General features: G+C 35.5%; 2 protein-coding genes across 2 annotated transcripts in view; one reads left to right on the top strand and one right to left on the bottom strand.

The window, feature by feature from the left end:
• The first annotated feature begins 492 nt into the window (after positions 1 to 492).
• LOC123536010 (ubiquitin carboxyl-terminal hydrolase MINDY-1-like) overlaps positions 493 to 21148 on the top strand; it is a 30293-nt gene continuing 9637 nt past the window's right edge. The window contains exons 1-5 of the mRNA XM_053528725.1: positions 493 to 776; positions 5607 to 6181; positions 6887 to 6993; positions 11137 to 11327; positions 11506 to 11648. Coding sequence (XP_053384700.1) covers positions 611 to 776; positions 5607 to 6181; positions 6887 to 6993; positions 11137 to 11327; positions 11506 to 11648 — 1182 coding nt within the window. The 5' untranslated portion in view covers positions 493 to 610. The remainder of the gene's footprint in view (positions 777 to 5606; positions 6182 to 6886; positions 6994 to 11136; positions 11328 to 11505; positions 11649 to 21148) is intronic.
• Positions 13056 to 20041, bottom strand: LOC123535622 (uncharacterized). The gene is made up of 4 exons (XM_045318345.2): positions 19887 to 20041; positions 17903 to 18026; positions 17211 to 17350; positions 13056 to 14998 (listed from the first exon to the last, which is right to left on the bottom strand). The coding sequence occupies exons 1-4, from the start codon at positions 19966 to 19968 to the stop codon at positions 14895 to 14897; spliced, it is 450 nt and encodes a 149-aa protein (XP_045174280.2). The 5' UTR covers positions 19969 to 20041; the 3' UTR covers positions 13056 to 14894.

Here is a 21148-nt window from a genome sequence, read left to right as displayed (position 1 = left end):
ATCATGTTAACCCCTTTCCGATCAGCGCGGTTTATGTCATGACCCGTATTTTGTCCATAATTCATTTACAAATCGAATATTGATAATTTTTTATCTTAAATAATTTCTTTTTTATTTGTTAAATGAAATGTGAAAAAATAATAAAATTAGTTCCAATAATAAACATATAGCAGGCCCTTTCCGATCATGTTAAGCCCTTTCCGATCAGCGCGGTTTATGTCATGACCCGTATTTTATCTATAATTCATTTAAAATTCGAGTATTAATACTCGTATTTTCATTTAAAAATAACAAATTGATAACTTTTTCTCGTAATTTATTTTCTTTTATTATGTCATAATGAAATATGAAGAAATAGTTAAATCAATTCCAATAATAAACATATGGCAGGCCCTTTCCGATCATGTTAGGCCCTTTCCGATCAAATATCACGGAAAGGGCCCTTTCCGGTATCTAGTCATGCCCCTGGAGCCTCGTTCTTGTGTTTACATCACGCGAGAACTCGTTGTAAGCGAGGTTTACAAAATGGAGTCGTATGTCTAGTTTTGGACAGAATATATGAATATTAAGTTAATTTTTTTATATAAGCAGTGTTATATAAATCAAAGGCATGGCCGATAACTTGTTAAACAATAGTTCTTCTCAAATTGTGGAAGAAAATACGAATCAAAACAACAGCCTTTCTTTAGAGACTGATAAACTTGAAAATTTGCCTACCCCACCCACTCAAAAAACGACTGACAGTGAACCAGAAACGAACGATCGGATTGATGAAGGTAATGTTACGGGCACCGTCTTCCTAAGCCGGGGTTTAGGGGACAAGTTTGGCTGGTAAAAGAAATACGAGTACGGGGTTCGAATCCGACTCTGGGGAATAAAGTTCAGACCTTGAAGTTGATATCACATTTAATATTCAACCTGTGTCGGTATCAAGTCAAAACGTCCCCAAGTCAAAACGACCCCTGGTCAAAACACCCCTCATTTTGGTCAAAATGTCCCCCATTCAGTTTAGAATTTGGTCAAAACGTCCCCCTAATTTTTTTTGTATTAGATCTATTAATTCTTTTTAATTAATTCATATCTTTTAAAGGGTTTGAAACTTATAGATTATGTTTTGATAATACACAAAATTTTATGATTTATTAGCACCTAAATTAATGCAATCAACACCTATCAACTATACATGGTTGTGCATTAATTGTGCTGAGGGCTTAATATTAGTAGGTGTTATAAACCCATTAATCACCAGTAATAAGGTGTGAACATTTATGAAGGGAAAATCTTTTCTTCTATACAATCTAAATTTGTGTAGAATGAACAAAAATCCTGATCAGAGTTATAATTTTATTTATAAAATGCAATAAAATGACGACAGTGTCTAACTCTGGGCCTGTAAATCGACAGGGGGTGACCTTAGTAAACTGTCTATATCTTACTTAAAACTGAACATTTCTTGATGAAACTTTGTGAAACAATTGGTATTGGATTGTACTTAACAATAAAACTGTAAAATGGGAAAAAGTGAAATGAAACATTCATCTATAGGTCAGAGACCACCAATTCAAAAAAGTACAGGGAACTTACTGGGAATGAGGTAAGCGTATACCTGGGAATAAGGTAGCATCTGTGAAATCTGATTGGTCAGTCATGTAAACAAACCCAAGAAGTGATTATTTCTTTCAAAATGGAATATTTTTACTGCATTTACAGTATTTAATTATACATTTTGACAAAATTTGCTACATTTTATGTGTATTGAAAAAAATTAAAAACTATGCATGTAAAACAGTATAATGAACATTTAATATTTACCAAATTAACTTAATTAATATGTATTTACATATGTAATTTTTAAGGGGGGTGTTTTGACTTGGTAATTTTTGGAAGGGGGGTGTTTTGACCAGAAAAGGGGGACGTTTTGACCAAAATGGGGGGTGTTTTGACCAGGGGACGTTTCGACTAGGGGACGTTTTGACTAACATCCACCTGTGTCTTATCCCAACTAATTTACAATGTACATAATATGAATTAAGGCAGCACCTAGCATTGGGGATTTATCTTTTTATATCCGCTTAGAAAGAAATATTCAACGCTCAAGAAAGTGAAACTTTGCTCTAAACTGTAGTTTACATTTAGTGTCATCATACCTCTTACAGCGAATATCATACTTTGCAAAATTTACGGAAGCCGTGACGGTGACGTCATTCAGCGTTCTCGCAGTAGCTTTTAGGATTTTTTTTGTTTGTTTGCACTCCACGCAGAAACTTGACGGCCTTTACACTTCCTTACTGTTTTAAAAGTGTTTTTCAGTTGCATGTACAGTTTTCATTATGAAAAAGAAGTAAAGTAATCATGTTAGCTCGGTTTACGAGTTTCTATGACTGATTTGGGGTGCTCGGATGTTCATGCAGACAACCAGTCTGCGGTGTGTATATAAACCGGAACCGGAAAACATCGAAAAAATTGTCTCAGTATATGCAGACAACAAAGACGAATAACTATATACGGATGTTACCGTCTCAGGGATTTTCATCCCCTATTAACAATGTATAAATCCTACATGTTAGCAAGTGAGGGAACTCTACGCAGCGAGAGAAAGAACCCTCCAGAACAGTCATCGTTGACACATTTTATACACATTTTACCGCGTAAAAAGATCTAACAATTGTTTCATTGGTCGCAGCAGTAATATCTAGGCTACTCGTTACAAAACAAAACTTCGTAACTAAGTTCCGTAAGTGCAATTGACCAACCATGCACAAGATGACATACAAGTGATAATAATTGGTTATTAGCAGTGTGCGTTCCAATCAAATGCCTCATATGAACAGACGACATTTACTAGATGTCAAATAATAGAACATTAGCCGGTGTAAAATATAATATGTATTCATCCTTGCAGGTCATTTACACAGTTAAAGTCTAAAAGATAAAGGTTTGTGCCGGGCCTATTACAGTAAAGTAAACAGAAGTCTTTAAATTATTGCTTGTCAAGGTGGTTTGTGGTTCTAAAAGAATTATGTTATATGTTCGTTTGAAGTTTGATTCAGGGATCATCCAACAAGGCGATTTGAGCGAAGTCGGCCACTTCGCCTAGTTATCGCCTCCGTGCGAAATCCGAATCGCCGAGTTCTTTAGAGTGTTGTAATCTGTTTACTTAAAGTTGTAAAACTTGATGCATGTTCTAGATTAAATTACCGATAAATCCATAGTCAACCCCGCCTACTCGCCTGTCAAACTTCAGCCAATCATAGCGTTAATATCCCACTGTGTTAATAATATTGTAAGCCGCCGCCATTTTGAAAATTTTCAATCGGCGTTTAAAAAGCTGATAAACAACAAGTGCATTAGCTTTAATATGCATCAATTGTATATTATTTCTTGATTTTATTAAAAATAACTCCAAAAATTATTTCAGATACGGGCAATTTCTGTTAATGAATTGCCTGGGTGCTGTGGTTAGAAAAAAAAAACCAATTCCGTGGAAGTCTGAACTGCCATATAAAATATTGTTAAAAGATCGCCAATATCAACGAGTTTGATATTATTTTCGAAAAGATTAATAAACGAATCAATTAAATGTATAAATATGAACAAGTTGATGCAAGAATCGGGCATTATTAATGCACGAGAATCAAATCATGAATGAAAAGTTATAGCAAGACCCATAGAAAGTGGATATATATATAGGCAGGAAACTGAATACTATGCCGGATCTTCTCTGTAAATTCCTCAATTTCTCCCTAAATTCTGTGGAGGGAGAAGTCACTTCTCCCTAAATTTTTGACCAAGGATGATCCCTGTGATTGCGCTTCTGATGAGGATTTGCATAGTCAACTTAAACTTAAGATTTAGATCATCTTCCTTTAATTATAATATTTGTGCCAATAGCAAAAAAATTACCTGTCAATCATGATAACACGCTACTTTAACACTTATTTAATTATACAGTGGGTATTTGAAAAGGTGTTAATACAGTAAACTGTTAATGATGATTAATCACTTTTACAGTTGATGCTCAGACTGATTGAAAGATGTTTATAGTGATTTATCAAGGCAGTGACTACGATTACAGTACCGTAATCCAAGCCTCCTATTCTAGGATTACGGAAGTTTCGTATTCCTAGACAACCCTTTGAGGATAGGCTAGGATTACGGAAGTATTTAAGAGGCATCAAATGTATGTTAGGACATGCATAAATGATGTTGTAAACTTACTTTAATATAAAATTTCACTTATTTGTTATAACAATTGGCTTGAAAAGATGAAACAATAAAGGTACACATTCTGTAATTTCACATAAAATCATTTTCTTTATATTTCAGTATATTGTATTAAAACTTACAAGTGTTAAATATTTGTATTTCAAAACAATCATGATCAGAATAATTACATTCCAGCAAACTACACTTTTAAGCTACAAAACAGGCATGCACTCTGCTCTTTTACATAAAATCGGGTATACATTTATAAAGCAAAAACTATTGTTTTTTTTTTAATAAAAAAAACTGAAGTTTTTAAAGTAAGGTTTTCATTTTGTTATGCAGAACATATTTTACAGAACACATATAACACATATTTCACATAATAATCATATAGATCATTTTCTAGCAAACTTCGACAAAAATAAGTAAGAAAAGAGGGTCCGACAAAAGGGGGATGAAATGACCAATTTGAAAACGTCAAGGGGGAATAGGGACGAGTTGACTAGGGGACAAATTGGCTGTAAATTGTCTGGAGCCCTTTATACATTGTTGGGAGGTCTTGAAATAAATTTATGTCTATACTGTTTAGCCACTTTTTCATTTTTTTTTTCACATAAATTTCTCATACTAACATAATTTTTGTTAGATTCCCTCATACCTCAGCACCTAACTTCCGCCACATCCATGACCCTATCCCGCACACTTTTATCTTACGATAATAATATCTTGGTAAACAGTTTCAAGTAGTGTAGCACACTGTCTTTCCAACAGCAGTCTGCTGTTCTTATTCATTTTGATCTGCCTATAACTCTAGTGAAACCTCACTAACCTGGCAGGGTTTTAGGACTGGAGTGAAATTCTGGTGTTACACCAGACATGGAATAGTCAACGAAAGCAATCATAATGATTAATCTTTACACTGCAGAATTTCTATAATAAGCTTGTCCATCTTTCAATTTGGACAGTACCATTAACTGTTAAAAGGGGTGTTTACCAAAAAAGATACTGACTGAATTGCGATAAAGTCTCCCCACTTCTCCCTAAATTAGCTTGAGGGAGAAGTGACTTCTCCCAAAAAAGTGGACCTAGCTAGACCCCTGAGTGCAGATCATGATCAGACTGCATGGATGTGCAGGCTGATCATGATCTACACTGGTCACAAAGGCAGAATCACTTATGTTCAGCATGATTAGGGTAAATGTCTATTATGAGCCTGAAACTATGAATTTATTTAATTGTATAAACTCATTTAATGACATAAAGTTTACCAAAAAAGATACTGACTGAATGGGGAACAGTGCAGACCCACAACCCCCATCCCACAATTCCCACCTCACACACACAAATAATAATAATGATTAAACATTAAACAAGAAATTTTAAGTTTAAATTTGTTTCAGGGCAAGTTAGTCCGTCAGGTGATGGTGACATAACAGAATCTGCAAAAGATGAAAACAATTCATCAGAGTTAACAGGAGAGAAGGAAAAGGATTCTGATATTCAAAAAGAAGGTGAAGATACATTGGAGAAAGAAGATGCAGAGAGCCAGAATGAAACTGAACAGACCATTAGTGATAACACTGAATGTGATACTGAAGAGACTTCGGAAAACATTGCACTTAAAGTAGAATTACCTCCTAAGGATTCAGGAATAGAAAATGAGAAAGAGGCAAAAACAGATGGTGAAGATACTGTTACTGAAGGCGCTTGCAGTAGTGATGGGGGTGCTGCATCCGACGGAGGCCCGTCATCTAACACTGAAAGTATACACCAAGTGAAATGGGTTTATTTTAAGAAAAAGCAAGTGCCCATAATCACACAGAATGAAAATGGACCTTGCCCGTTGCTTGCTCTGATCAATGTGTTGTTACTTCAGAATCGTGTGACTTTGCCGCCACAGACAGAAATCGTATCGGCGGGTCAGTTAATGGCTCATCTAGGTGACTGTGTTCTTGAGAATGTGCCTGGTGAAGATGTAAGTATCATAGCATTTAACCCTTACCCTGCTTTTTTTCTAAATTGGACTGGTCCATCTTCCAATTTGGACTGTACCATTAACTGTTAAAAGGGTGCTTACCAAAAAGATACTGATTTAATGGCAAACAGTGCAGATAATGAGCAGACTGCATGGATGTGCAGACTGATAATGATCTACACAGGTTGCAAAGGCAAAGAACATACATTAGAAAATTTAGGGTTTTTAACTCTTCTTAGCACTTGCACTCAAGCTCCGTATGGAGACGAGTACTTTCAAAATCTCCTTTGCTGAATCTGCAGGCCTTCTTTTGAAGTCATTTTACTGAAATATTTCTTGGATGGATCTCTACTTGTAGTGTTACCTGTTCAAGACGTGAAACTCTTGTAGCTGATTTAAGGCCTGGCTGTCATGACTGGCATGCTTTCACAAAAATTCGGAAATGGTCCAGATCCTAACAATTTGGAACAATTCCACTTTGAAAAATACCACTAAAATGAACAAAATGCATAAATACCAATAAATTTATGAGAAAATAGATTTAGTGTGATATTGAATGTAAATAGTCTTTTTAAGTAGTGTCTTTAAAGCCGAATAATCAAAAACAAAAACATGTTGCGATTAATAGTAGGTTTTATTTTTATTAATTAGTTATTGAATAAATTGTACTAGTGGTGTTTTTTACTTTTATACCATACTTGAAAGGGTGTGTCAACGCATTCTCGACTCAACTTTGAACAAAACATGGGTGATGCAATGGCTGTGATGTACAAACTCCAAACTGGACTTGATGTCAATGTCAGATTTACAGGGTAAGATGTTAATTAGTGTAACAGAATTTGTCAAATATTTTTTGTAGTTTATGAGATAGTGTTTTGTTTTAGGTGGATTTGATCTCAAATTTAATGGAAGGAAAGCAGAAATTTTTCGTGAGGGTTTAATTTTCTCTATATTCACGAGGCCCTTTCATCTCGCGAAACTCAATCCACGCGTAAATATTCACCATCAGTATAATTCAAATTCAAGTAGCGTACCACTTTTAGCTCAGGTGAGTTTTTCTGATCACTCAATGTCCGGCGTCCGTCGTCTGTCTGTCTGTCAACATTTAGCTTGTGTATGCGATAGAGGCTGTATTTTTCAACTGATCTTCATGAAATTTGGTCAGAATGATAACCTTGATGAAATCTAGGCTGAATTTGAAAATGGGTCATCTGGGGTCAAAAACTAGGTCACTAGGTCAAATCAAAGAAAACCTTGTGTGTGCGATAGAGGCTGTATTTTTCAATTTTGGTCAGAATGATTGCCTTAATGAAATCTAAGCCAGGTTTGAATATGGGTCATCATTGGTCAAAAAGTAGGTCACTAGGTCAAATCAAAGGAAAAGCTTGTATATGCGACAGAGGCTGTATTTTTCAATTGATCTTCCTGTAATTAAGTCAAAATGATAACCTTAATGAAATCTAGGCCATGTTTGAAAATGGGTCATCTGGGGTCAAAAAGTAGGTCACTAGGTCAAATCAAAGAAAAACCTTGTGTATGTGATAGAGGCTGTATTTTTCAATTGATCTTCATGGAATTTGGTCAGAATGATTGCATTGATGAAATCTAGGTCAAGTTCGAATATAGATCATCTGGGATGAAAAATTAGGTCACTAGGTCAAAATCAAAGGGAAACCTTATGTATGCAATAGAGGGTGTATTTTTCAATTGATCTTCATGAAATTTTGAAGAATGCCTTGATAAAATCTACGTTGAGTTTGATTATGGGTCATCTGGGGTCAAAAAGTAGGTCACTAGGTCAAATCAAAGAAATCCCAACTGTATGAAATAGAGGCTGTATTTTTAGCTCACCTGAGCAATGCTCAGGTGAGTTTTTCTGATCGCTCGATGTCCGGCGTCCGTCGTCCGTCGTCTGTCAACATTTAGCTTGTGTATGCGATAGAGGCTGTATTTTTCAATAAATCTTCATGAATATTGGTCAGAATGATAACCTTGATGAAATCTAGGCCGAGTTCGAAAATGGGTCATCTCGGGTCAAAAACTAGGTCACTAGGTCAAATCAAAGAAAAACCTTGTGTATGCGATAGAGGCTGTATTTTTCATTTAATCTTCATGAATATTGGTCAGAATGATAACTTTGATGAAATCTAGGCCGAGTTCGAAAATGGGTCATCTCGGGTCAAAAACTAGGTTACTAGGTCAAATCAAAGAAAAACCTTGTGTATGCGATAGAGGTGGTATTTTTCAATTAATCTTCATGAATATTGGTCAGAATGATAACCTTGATGAAATCTAAGCCGAGTTCGAAAATGGGTCATCTCGGGTCAAAAACTAGGTCACTAGGTCAAATCAAAGAAAAACCTTGTGTATGCGATAGAGGCTGTATTTTTCAATTCTTCTTCATGAATATTGGTCAGAATGATAACCTTGATGAAATCTAGGCTGAGTTCGAAAATGGGTCATCTCGGGTCAAAAACTAGGCCACTAGGTCAAATCAAAGAAAAACCTTGTGTATGCGATAGAGGCTGTATTTTTCAATTGATCTTCATGAATTTTGGTCAGAATGATTGCCTTGATGAAATCTAGGCCGAGTTTGAAAACGGGTGATCTCGGGTCAAAAACTAGGTCACTAGGTCAAATCAAAGAAAAACCTTGTGTATGCGATAGAGGCGGTTTTTTTTTTCAATTGATCTTCATGAATTTTTGTCAGAATGATTACCTTGATGAAATCTAGGCCGAGTTCAAAAATGGGTCATCTGGGGTCAAAAACTAGGTCACTAGGTCATATCAAGTAAAAACCTTGTGTATGCGATAGAGGCTGTATTTTTCAATTGATCTTCATAAATTTTGGTCAGAATGATTGCCTTGATGAAATTTAGACCAAGTTCGAAAATGGGTCATCTGGGGCCAAAAACTAGGTCACTAGGTCAAATCAAAGAAAAACCTTTTGTATGCAATAGAGGCTGTATTTTTCAACTGATCTTCATGAAATTTAGCCAGAATGATTACCTTGATAAAATCTAGGCTGATTTCGAAAATGGGTCATCTGGGGTCAAAAACTAGGTCACTAGGTCAAATCGAAGAAAAACATTGTGTATGCAATAGAGGATGTATTTTTCAATTGATCTTCATGAAATTTGGTCAGAGTGATTGCCTTGATGAAAACTAGGTCGGTTTTGAATATGGGTTATCTGAGGTCAAAAACTAGGTCACTAGGTCAAATTAAAGAAAAATCTTGTGTATGCGATAGAGACTGTGTTTTTTTCAGTTGATATTTATGAAATTTGGTCAGGTTGATTGCCTTAATGAAATCTAGGTCGAATTTGAATATGGGTCATCTGAGGTCAAAAACTAGGTCACTTGGTCAAATCAAAGAAAAAACTTCTGTATGTGATAGAGGCTGTATTTTTCAGTTGATCTTCATGAATTTTGGTCAGAATGATTGCCTTGATAAAATCTAGGTCGAGTTTGAACATGGGTCATCTAGGGTTAAAAACTAGGTCATATCTAAGAAAATGCTTGTTTTATCGCAAGAGACCAGTTTTTTGGTCCAATCTTAATGAAAATTTGTCAGAATATTTGTTTCCATGAAATCACTAGGTCAAACATGTTTTACACTGTTATGGAGTGTTTCTTAGGTGAGCGACCTAGGGCCATCTTGGCCCTCTTGTTCAATTAATCTTCATGGAATTTGGTCCGAATGATTGCCTTGATGAAATCTAGGTCAAGTTCGAATATGGGTCATCTGGGTTTAAAAAGTAGGTCACTAGGTCAAATCAAGGAAAAACCTTGTGTATGCAATAGGGGCTGCATTTTACACTGGATTTTCATAAGATTTGGTCAGAATGGTTGCCTTGATGAAATCTAGGTCAAGTTTGAATATGGGTAGTCTGGGGTCAAAAACTAGGTCACTAGGTCAAATCAAAGAAAAACCTTGTGTATGCGATAGAGACTGTATTTTTCAATTGATCTTCATGAAGTTTGGTCGGAATGATAGCCTTGATGAAATCTAGGTCAAGTTCGAATTTGGGTCATCTGGGGTCAGAAACTAGGTAACTAGGTCAAATCAAGAAAATACTTATTTATACTCGATCATTTGCTCCTATTATAATGATAATTGGTCAGAATATATTTTTTTCCATGAAATCACCAGGTTAAACATGTTTACACTGCTATGGTGTGTTTCTCAGGTAAGTGACCGAGGGCCATCTTTCACGTATATTTAACCTCGAGAACATACTAAAAATTTCAAATTTGCAAAGTTTTAACCTAGCGAAAATATGTGATTTTACAGTAATGTTTTGCATCAGCGCAGCCTAGAACTTCAGAAAATAAGTCTGTGCAATTTACAGTTTAACAGTACGCATAGCAGTGTTTGCATACTGGAAAAGTCTGTGAATTTTTGATACTTGTCCTTGAATTTGATACTTGTCCTAGAAAACTCCTTGAAAATGAATATAAAAAAACCAAAACCTGAAAAATACTTGGAATTTTGAAAAAAACACTGCTTGAATTTGACCCTTTGATTTACTTCTTGACAAAAGGTCTGTCATCAACCTGTTTTGTGAAAATAATAAATAAAAAAAAAAGGAATAGAAAAAATAAAGAAAATATTTATGAGCACCAATAGCAGCTTTAGATGTTCTGCATGAACCATGCAAATGCTATTTCTTAAACAAAAGAAAATTCAGCATTTTATAAATCATACAGTGAAATATCAGGTAACATATTCCTATATTCTTTCATGTACTGCTCTACATTTTTATACGCCTGGCACCTACTGATGCAGGAGGCATATAGTGATCATCCTGTCTGTCCGTTCGTCCGTCCGTGCGTCCGTTCTGCTCTACATTTTTTCATACTGGAGCACCATTCCTTTCCTCAGACTTTAAATATATTATTACAACTTTTCTGTATTAAATAACATACTTACAAGTGTTTGTGTATATTTTCAGTGTTCGTGACTTCGAATACACGTCAGAGTGTATTATATTTGACTTGTTACAAATTGCACTGTATCATGGTTGGCTGGTAGATCCCCAGAATGCAGCAGAGGTAGAGGCCCTGGGCAAATGTAGTTATAACCAGCTTGTAGAGAAAATCATTGTACAGAAAACATCTGACCAACATGACCTAGTTAGCCAAGGTAAACATAATGAGTAATAACTCTTTTTAGCCCAACTTCGAAGAAAAAGTAGATCCATTGCACTTGCCCCAGCGTCGTTTTTACATGTCCTGCCATGTTTTATTGCTGATTTAATCATGTTGCAGTTTTAGTAAGATTATAAGGTTTCCAATATGTGTGTTGTTTTGTATATTTACAGCATTAGTAGCAGAGGAGTTTTTGGAGAATTCCGCCTCACAGTTGACCTACCATGGTTTGTGTGAGCTTTGTACACAGCTGAAAGAAGACGAACTAGCGGTGCTGTTTAGAAATAACCATTTTACTACACTGTATAGACACAAGGTAAACAATAGAATAGTTTAAAGACAAAGTAAAATTAAACAGGGTTCACGCTGTTGGTTGCCATTGGTGCAAAGTGTGCCGATTTACAAAATCTGATGCTATTTTGGATCAGTTGGTGAAAGTCTCTGGCAATAACAAAGCAAAGATATGGCCTAGACATTTTTTATGCCCCCAGCATCTACTGATGCGGGAGGCATATAGTGATTGTCCTGTCCGTCAGTTCGTCTGTACGAGATTAACCAAATGGGGCCATTTCGTCTAGCTTCAATACCCTTTTCTAGAATGACTTGATACTAATGCAGATGTAACCTGTGACCATTTGTCATCTTCAGACATCATCTGACCTCAGTTTGACCTTGAACTTGACCTTATTTTGGACTTGGGTTGCTTTGTATTGACAAGGATGCCACTGGGGGCATCAAGCGTTTATTGAACGCAGCTCCTTGTTTTGACACCAAGGATCATCCTACATCGTCGCTGTAAAGTCTTCCACTTCGCCTATATATTGCCTCTGGGCGAAATCTGAATCGCCAAGTTTTTCACACTGTTGTAATCTGTTTACTTAAAGTTGTAAAACTTGATGCACACACAGCGTAATACAATAGATGTAATTTACTGATAAATCTAAGGTTAACTCCGCCTATTCGGCTGTCAAACTTCAACCAATAATAGCGTAAATATCTCAATGTGCTATATCAATATGCAAGCTTAAACCTCCTTCAACAAGATCCAGTGCATCAGTCATATGTATTTTCTTGATTTTATTATTTTACATCAGAATTTATTTCAAAAACGGCCAATTTCTATAAATGAATTGCCCGGGCGCTCTAAACCTGTATTGACGGTAACCAGTATTAGGCTCGCACTTCCCTTCAACAGCCAATCGGCGTTATCTAACTTCCACCTTACTTAGGCGTCCACCTGCCTTATTGCCACATTTTGTCTCTCCTTTGAAAGGATGTCTTAGTAGAGATTTGACTGCTGGTATAACTACCTAAATCTATAGTCAAAACTGCTTTCTTTGTAGTCATTGGTACAAACTCACAAGTCAGAATTTAGTTCTTTAATGAAATATATATGAGCCGCGCCATGAGAAAATCAACATAATGGGTTTGCGACCAGCATGGATCCAGACCAGCCTGCGCATCCGCGCAGTCTGGTCAGGATCCATGCTGTTCGCTTACAGTTTCTCTAATTCCAATAGGCTTTAAAAGCGACCAGCATGGATCCTGACCAGACTGCGGGGATGCGCAGGCTGGTCTGGATCCATGCTGGTCACAAACCCACTATGTTGGTTTTCTCATGGCATGGCTCATATGTCTATGATTTAGAATGTTCTCAAATGTTCTACATGTAAAATGTACTTTCATTGCAAATACATGGGTTAAAGATTTGAACAAAATGAACAAATATATATACAATGTATCTATATAAACATAAAAATGTTCATGTGTGAGCAAACATTACTGTGAGCTAGCTTTCAAATACTAAACACTAATGAATGCACAGTATGAATATGTAAATGCATATTTTCTACAGATGGCTGTAACTAGTTAGAACAAATAATTCTGACTACATTCCTATATGCACAATTTAATACTTAATGTTTAATTTTATCCAAGATTTTTTGTGATTTAGATTCATATGTAATGATAAAATATTTTAGCAAAAAGTGAGCATAGCACATCTTTAAACGTAACACAGAAATGACAGATGTACATTTACCTGTCTATAAGACTACTCTTCTATAAGACGGGGTTCTTTAATTACCTGAAAATTGCCAGTTTTTTGCAACCTCTTTTATAAGTACTCCTTGTTTGAAAGGGTGAACACTGAACAGTGTTGTTGTACTTATAACATAGACTGGCCCAGTTTATAGGTTGGGCAGGGCTACGGATATGCAATATGTATTGTATTTTGTCATTATTATTGAGCATGGATCACCTTCAGTTTGGAACCATTCGTGCTTACAAACATGTTTGTTTATTTTATTAGGTCATTGATATTGACTCACTTATTAGTCTAGTTAACTTACGGATTTTTTTTAGAGAAAAGAGTAGTCTAATTGGCAAGTAGATTCCTTTAAAGCTAATCATTTGGAGAAAGGATGAATAACTTCAGTGTCCTCATATATGAACATTTTCAGATCAAACACAATATCTTACATTGAAATTGAGACTAGTTTCAGATAATGTACAATACCCATGGAGAGAAATGAATTTGTTTACTATTAGAAAATGTAGGAATAGTGTTAATCTTTCAAAGCAAGGGTGTATGCTGTATAGAAACATAAGAGCCAAGTTCTAACAATAAAAATTTAAATGAAAACACTTATTTCTCTTAAGGTAACTTCTAATGTTGGTAATCAGGCAAAATTTTCATTATCATTGAAACAGCACAACAATAGCTTGGTCGTCATTTTAACCTTTACCCTGCTAAATTTCTAAAATGGACTGGCCCATCATTCAATATGAGCAGAACCACTTATTTTTCAAAGGGGTGTTCACTGATTTTTTTTTTTAACTGAATAGTGAACAGTGTTGACCATGATCAACTGAACCAGCATGAATGTGCAGACTGATCTTGGTCTGCACTGGTCGCAAAGGCAAAATCATTTGCCGCCAGCAGGCTATATGTTAATACTGATTAAAATAAGATATTCCACTAAGACTCAGATTTCATCCAAACAGCAAGTTTTCTTGATTCTAGGAAGTGAAATAAGTTATTAAAAAGTCAGGATGGCAGTTCGATCCTTGGATGTATATATAACTACCGGATAAATTAAGCGGATTTTATGGGTCATTGATGTAATGTAAAAATTGTTCACATTGAAATTTTATTATTTATTTAGTAATTTATTATCTGTCAAGGCTTTAATTAATCAGCGCATCCCTAAACAAATTCATGAATCTTTACTCAGTATAGTTAATGATTATCATGCTGGACACAATTGATTCTGCCTTTGCGACCAGTGTAAATCATGATCAGCCTGCACATCCATGCAGTCTGACCATGATTTGCACTGTTCGCTATTCAGTCAGTATCTTTTTGGTAAGCACCCCTTTCAACAGTTAATGGTACTGTCTAAATTGAAAGATAGACAGAGTAAGGGTTAAGATACACATAAGAGAAATGAAGTTTCTAAAACTTACAAAATTTGACACATAATACATAAATTTCTCCAGTATGATCTAAATATATGTACAGTTGTTGCAAGCTGTCTCTAAATAGTCACTTTCAATGAATTTATGTCAGCGTCAAGATTAAGGCAAGAAACGTTATCAAATAGATGCTTTGTTGAGACCTGCTCACAGAATTCTCTTCCCCTTCGTCTTCCTTGTATCGGATATCTGAAATAAGAAGCGTATAATACAGGTCTGTAAAACAAAGCATACGTAAAAGCAACCTAGCATTCTCTTAGTAAACTTTCAAATGAAACTTTAAACCCAAGTCCATCAGTCTTTAAAGTGAAATATGTTACAGTTATTGTAATATTTTTAGCTCACCTGAGCCAAAGGCTTATGGTGAGCTTTTGTGACCTCTCATTGTCCATCCTGCGTCGTGCGTCCGCCAACAATTTCTAAAAAAATCTTCTTGAAAACCACTGGGCAGAATTACACCGAACTTCACAGGAATGATCCTTGGGTGGCCCCTCAAAATTTTTCAAAGAATTGAATTCCATGCAGAACTCTGGTTCCCATGGCAACCGAAAGGAAAAACTTTAAAAATCCTCTTGTCCAAAACCTCAAGGCGTAGATATTTGGTATGTAGCATTGCCTTGTGGTCCTCTACCACATTTGTTCAAATTATAACCCTGGGTTGAAATGAGGCCCAGCCCCAGGGGGTCTCAGGTTTTACATAGCCTTATATAGGAAAAAACTTTAAGAATCTTTTTGTCCAAAACCGCAAGGCGAAGCGTCTTGATATTTGGCATGTGACATCATCTTACGGTCCTCTATGAAGATTGTTCAAATTGTGCCCCTGGGGGAAAAGAGGCCCCTCCCCGGGGGTCACAAGTTTTACATAAACTTATATAGGAAAAAACTTTCAAAACATCTACAGTTTTGCACATCGATCTTAAAACTGACTTTCAGTGACCATGAATGTGACCTACTTTCTAATATTTTATCATTGTGCCATTTATAACCTTATGTGGCTCATATTACTCAGGTGAGTACACACTCGCTAAACCACTAATTCTAACATCTAAATTTTCCCAGAAGGCACTATCTTGCCCTGACTGCTGATCCATTCTTACCCCTTACCCTGCTAAAATTCTTTAATGAACTTGTCCATCTTCCAATTTTGACAGTACCATTACCTGTTAAAAGGGGTGTTTACCAAAAAGATACTGACTGAATAGCGAACAGTGCAAATCATGATCAGACTGTATGGATGTGCAGGCTGATCATGATCTACACTAGTTGCAAAGGTAGAATAAGACAGAATCTATCGTGTCCAGCATGATAAGGGTTAGAACTTGCCTTTCAGTAAAGATTGTTTACACATTCAGTGAATGACATCGGCATCAGCAGTCAGGATTTTTTTTCCCTTCATAATAGGGTCCGTTTATAGGCCCCTTCCCCTCAGAAAATTTCTTTAAAATTATGCAGTTTTCCCTAAAAATTGACTTTACATCAGGTTTTTTATTCCCCTTTGCCCAAACACCGAGTTATTTTTTTCCCCAAATCAGAGGCCTGGGCCCCTTCCCCTCCTGGTAAAAAAAAACCCTGGCAGTTTTGCTTTTATTCTTACTGAACCCATCAAATAACTAAATCTATCTTAGATGATATTGCCATTGCAATATTACATTGATATGTCTCAGACTGAAACTAATAATTTATCGATCTTAATGAATACTTCAAGGCTTCTTACAATGTGGGCAGTTATAAAACCCATCTTTGCAAGTACATGAGTACTAACAAACTAATAACTGGCCAGTGTATTAACCCTTAACCTGCTAAATTTCTAAAATGGACTTGTCCATCATTCAATTTGGGCAGTACGGTACTATTTATCATCTGAAGGGGTGTTTACTGAAGTTTTACTGACTGAATAGCGAACAGTGCAGATCATGATCAGTCAGCACAGATATGCAGGCTGATCTTCATCTGCACTAGTCCCAAAGGTAGAATCAATTGCTGCCAGCAGGCTGAAGGTTAAATTCATATATGTTATAAATTGCATAGTATGGTTATAAGGTAAAAGATTGAAAACAACAAAGGTAACACATAACGACCAGTTTAGACTTTTACAATACATCTATGTTAGAAATAAAAAATCTCAAGGTTTATTTATATTATTGTAATTTGCAGTTCAGATATATATTTTTTTATGGCCGAGTCAAAAACTATTGTTTATAAATAAAGAACAAGGTACAACAATTTTGCTCTCAACCCTCGATTTATTAGTTTGATAGTACCGGTATGTGGAATGTTATAAAGGTCAGAGGTCAGCAACTAACTGATTTGTTAGGGATGCTAAGTTGCTAACTGGAATCTTCCCGCTTAGCCAATCAGTCACATTCAGACTACTGAAATGTGATTGAAGAATTGAACTCACTTCCTCCTATTACTGCACAGCTGTACGGCTTTTTGGAGTATACGTTGACAATGTCCTCCTGATACAGGTCATCCTCATGACGTTCAAATCTACACGTAGCCTTGAAATCCATGGTGCATTTGTTTAGATCTCCAAAATACCTGGATTGTTTTTTGAGGAAAAAAATTAATGTAGAGGCACAGTCATCTGTTAAATGAGAGTTGTTTGATGCTGAAATGGCGTATTTAGCTAAAATGTAGTGCTGTAATGTGAAATTTTGAATCCAAATTGTCATGTTATAGGACTTGATTATTAAAGTAGGGAGAAAATGTGTAGGTGGCTGGGTAGCTTAAAGTTGGTAGAGCATCAGAACGGTATTCCACGGCCCTGAGTTCGACTCCCGGTCTGGGTGCGCATTTTTCTCATCCTGTGATAAAATGATATGTTATATGAATTTATGTAGGTTTAGGTATATATAATGAAATAACACTAATGATTTCTTAAATAAGGAAAAAATTCAGATAATAACAGTCATTTGTATCTGTATGCTAACAACATAATGAAGGGCTATACATAAAATAAAACAAAAAAAAAACACCACTTAAGGTTTGATAGGTAATTACTATCATGTTAGATGGTTGAAAGAAATGTTAAGTGTGTTCATGTGAGTGAAAAAATAGATTTATTTTGTATGGTAAAGGTAAAAACATTACTGGCATATCTTGTTGTCTTGTCTCTCATGTTGGGCTACCCATAGATTAGTCCATGCTTGTTGACATTTAGTCTGGCTCATACTGTAACATGGCCCACCACTACCTGAACTTCCTGTACACAGACCTGTAAAACAACATATAACATAAATGTTATGTTGCTATAGAAACATGGTATTAAGATTAGAAGTACTATTCTTATGGCTGCAATATTTTTATGCCCCCGGCATCTACTGATGCGGGAGGCATATAGTGATCGTCCTGTCCATCCGTCCTTCCGTCCGTCCATACGAGGTTAACCAAATGGGACCGTTTCGTCTAGCATCAATACCCCTTATTAGAATGACTTGATACTAATGCAGATGTAACCTGTGACCATTCCTCATCTGCAGACATCACCTGACCTCAGTTTGACCTTGACCTTGACCTCATTTCGGACTTAGATTGCTTTATATGGGCCATCTCTTGGTTAACCAAATGAGAGTGTTTCGTCTAACATCAATTTCGCTTACAAGAATGAATTGTTACTAATACAGATGTAACCTGTGACCATTCTTCATCTTCAAACATCACCTGACCTCAGTTTAACCTTGACCTCGTTTTGGACTTATGTTGCTTTGTATCGACAAGGATGCCACAGGGGGCATCAAGCGTTTATTGAATGCAGCTCCTTGTTTTTTTTTAAGGGGGGGGGGGGGGGGGGGATCAGGAATTGTAACAAGGTATTGTTGTGAACCCTTACCCTGCTGAATTTCTGGAACGGAACTAGTCCATCTTTCAGTTTTGGAAGTACAATTAACTGCTTTTAAAAAAAGGGTTCTTACAAAAATGATACTGACTGAATGGTAAACAGTGCAGATCTTGATCAGACTGTATGGATGTACAGGCTGGTCATGATCTACACTAGTCAGAAAGGCAGAATCAATCGTGCCCAGCATGATGAAGGAGGCTCTGATTGATGGAAAGTCATATACATGTATAGTAGTCTTTAAAGAGCACCTTTTCTAAAATAGGATACACAGTGGTCTAGTGATTGCTGTGTGAGTATAGTACTGGGATCCAGATGTCTAATGCTTACCCAATTAAACCATAAAGCCTCTAATTCTTATTATTAACCAACAAGAAACTATAGTTGTAAATGGATACAGGGTGAAATATAGCAAGCGTGATCTGTTTACATGTCATGTTATCAATGCATTCCAAATATAGATTTATCTGACATGGTACTGTTTAAGCAGCTACTGTCACATTATCAGTACATCCAAATATAAATTTATCTGACACAGTTCTGTTTAAGCAGCTTCTGTCACATTTTAAGTACATTCCAAATATAAACTTATCTGACACAGTACTGTTTAAGCAGCTTCTGTCACATTATCAGTACATTCCAAATATAAATTTATCTGACACAGTACTGTTTAAGCAGCTTCTGTCACTTTATCAGTACATTCCAAATATAAATTTATCTGACACGGTAACTGTTTAAGCAGCTTCTGTCACATTTTCAGTACATTCCAAATATAAATTTATCTGACAAAGTTCCGTTTAAGCGGCTTCTGTCACATTTTCAGTACATTCCAAATATAAGCAGTTTCTGTCACATTATCAGTACATTCCAAATATAGATTTATCTGACACGGTACTGTTTAAGCAGTTTCTGTCACATTATCAATACATTCCAAATATAGATTTATCTGACACAGTACTGTTTAAGCAGTTTCTGTCACATTATTAAAACATTCCAGATATAAAGTTATCTGACACGGTAACTTTTTAAGCATCTACTATCACATAATCAATACATTCCAAATATAACTTTATCTGACATGTTGTTGATTAAGCAGTTTCTGTCACTATCTGCTGTTGAAGTAAACTAAACATGTCATAGTACAGTACCTGAAACATAGGATTTTTAGGACTTATAACAGAAATTGCTAAATACAAATTTACTGACAAAAGCAAAAGATAAGCACAATATAATACTTACCATTTGTGATTAGCACTGTAAATAAAGTCACAAAAATATAGCATGTTGACATATTGTTTACGTTGCTGATAATAAATGACATATAGGAGTTTACACTGTAGTATTTACATCCTTTAAATGTGACTATAATTACTTTACATCCGTAACATTGTTTTCTTGGTACTTAAGATGAATGGTTATAAGAAGCCTTCTCAAGTGTATTGGTAAAGCCAGTTGCACGTGCAGTCCATCAGATTGTGATAATTTGTGTTTGAAACCCTGTTAAACCAAAAGAAAGCAAACATAATTTCTACTTGAATAGCCAAATAATTACAGTACTAATTTTTTTGTGAGCTTTACAACAGGAAAAGGTAAATGCTTCTGCAAAATTTGAATATTTTTGGGGTATTTGATTTTCATTATTTTTGTGGTTTCAAGTTTCTGTGAAGTTATTGAGTTTCAATGGATCTTAATGATTTTAAGTCCACAAAATCTAGGAAAATTCATGCAATTAGATTAAAGTCGAAACTGTATGCCTCCTAAAGGGAAATTTATTTACATCTTACTGAGAAAATGTAACATATAAGAAATGTTCATCAGTACTACTCCCACACGATAATTTAAACAACAGAATATTTTATATTATCGTTTGTTTGTCATGGTTCTCATGCATCGTTGAACTCAAAAAGGTTGTCAATAATAGAATTAAAGTGCATACTGTAATGTTATAAAAAATATTTTCTGTATTGAAATGTTTTAATGAAGAAAAGTCATAATTATCAAACATGTTATTGTTTGAGTTATCGTGTGGGATTTATACAATCAGTGGACCAGGAAATTATCACTTAAGCTTCTTGTTGTCTGATGAGTCATAAATATCACAACAACATAATATTGTTATCAGATTTATAAATTTTAGGATGATGCATTGAGGCCCTACTTAAAAGATTCTGTTTTCTGAATTCATGTGAATCAATGAATTAGAACATATCAAATGAAAAAGGGTTTGGTCAAAGGCTTTTGCAGACAAAAATATAAAAAAAAGTGACTGACCAGTCTCTACAGTTAAATTATAACCATTCTCAGATAAGATAAAAACAAACACTAAAGCAAATATTTTACATCTTGAAAAGTTTGTCCCTGCAGTATTACATAAATTAGTAAGACTTAGTCCTCTTCTATTAACGAATTTGAAGGCTAGTCAGGATAATCCCCATACCATAACAGGTACTGTGCCAGCGAATTTAAAACGAATTTTGTTATCCTATCAGACTGAAACTTAA

Source organism: Mercenaria mercenaria, chromosome 17 (assembly GCF_021730395.1).
Source record: "Mercenaria mercenaria strain notata chromosome 17, MADL_Memer_1, whole genome shotgun sequence".
In the NCBI taxonomy this organism is placed as follows: Eukaryota; Metazoa; Mollusca; class Bivalvia; order Venerida; family Veneridae; genus Mercenaria; species Mercenaria mercenaria.
Note: the sequence above shows the minus strand (reverse complement) of the source record. Positions and strands in the feature narration are given on the sequence as shown.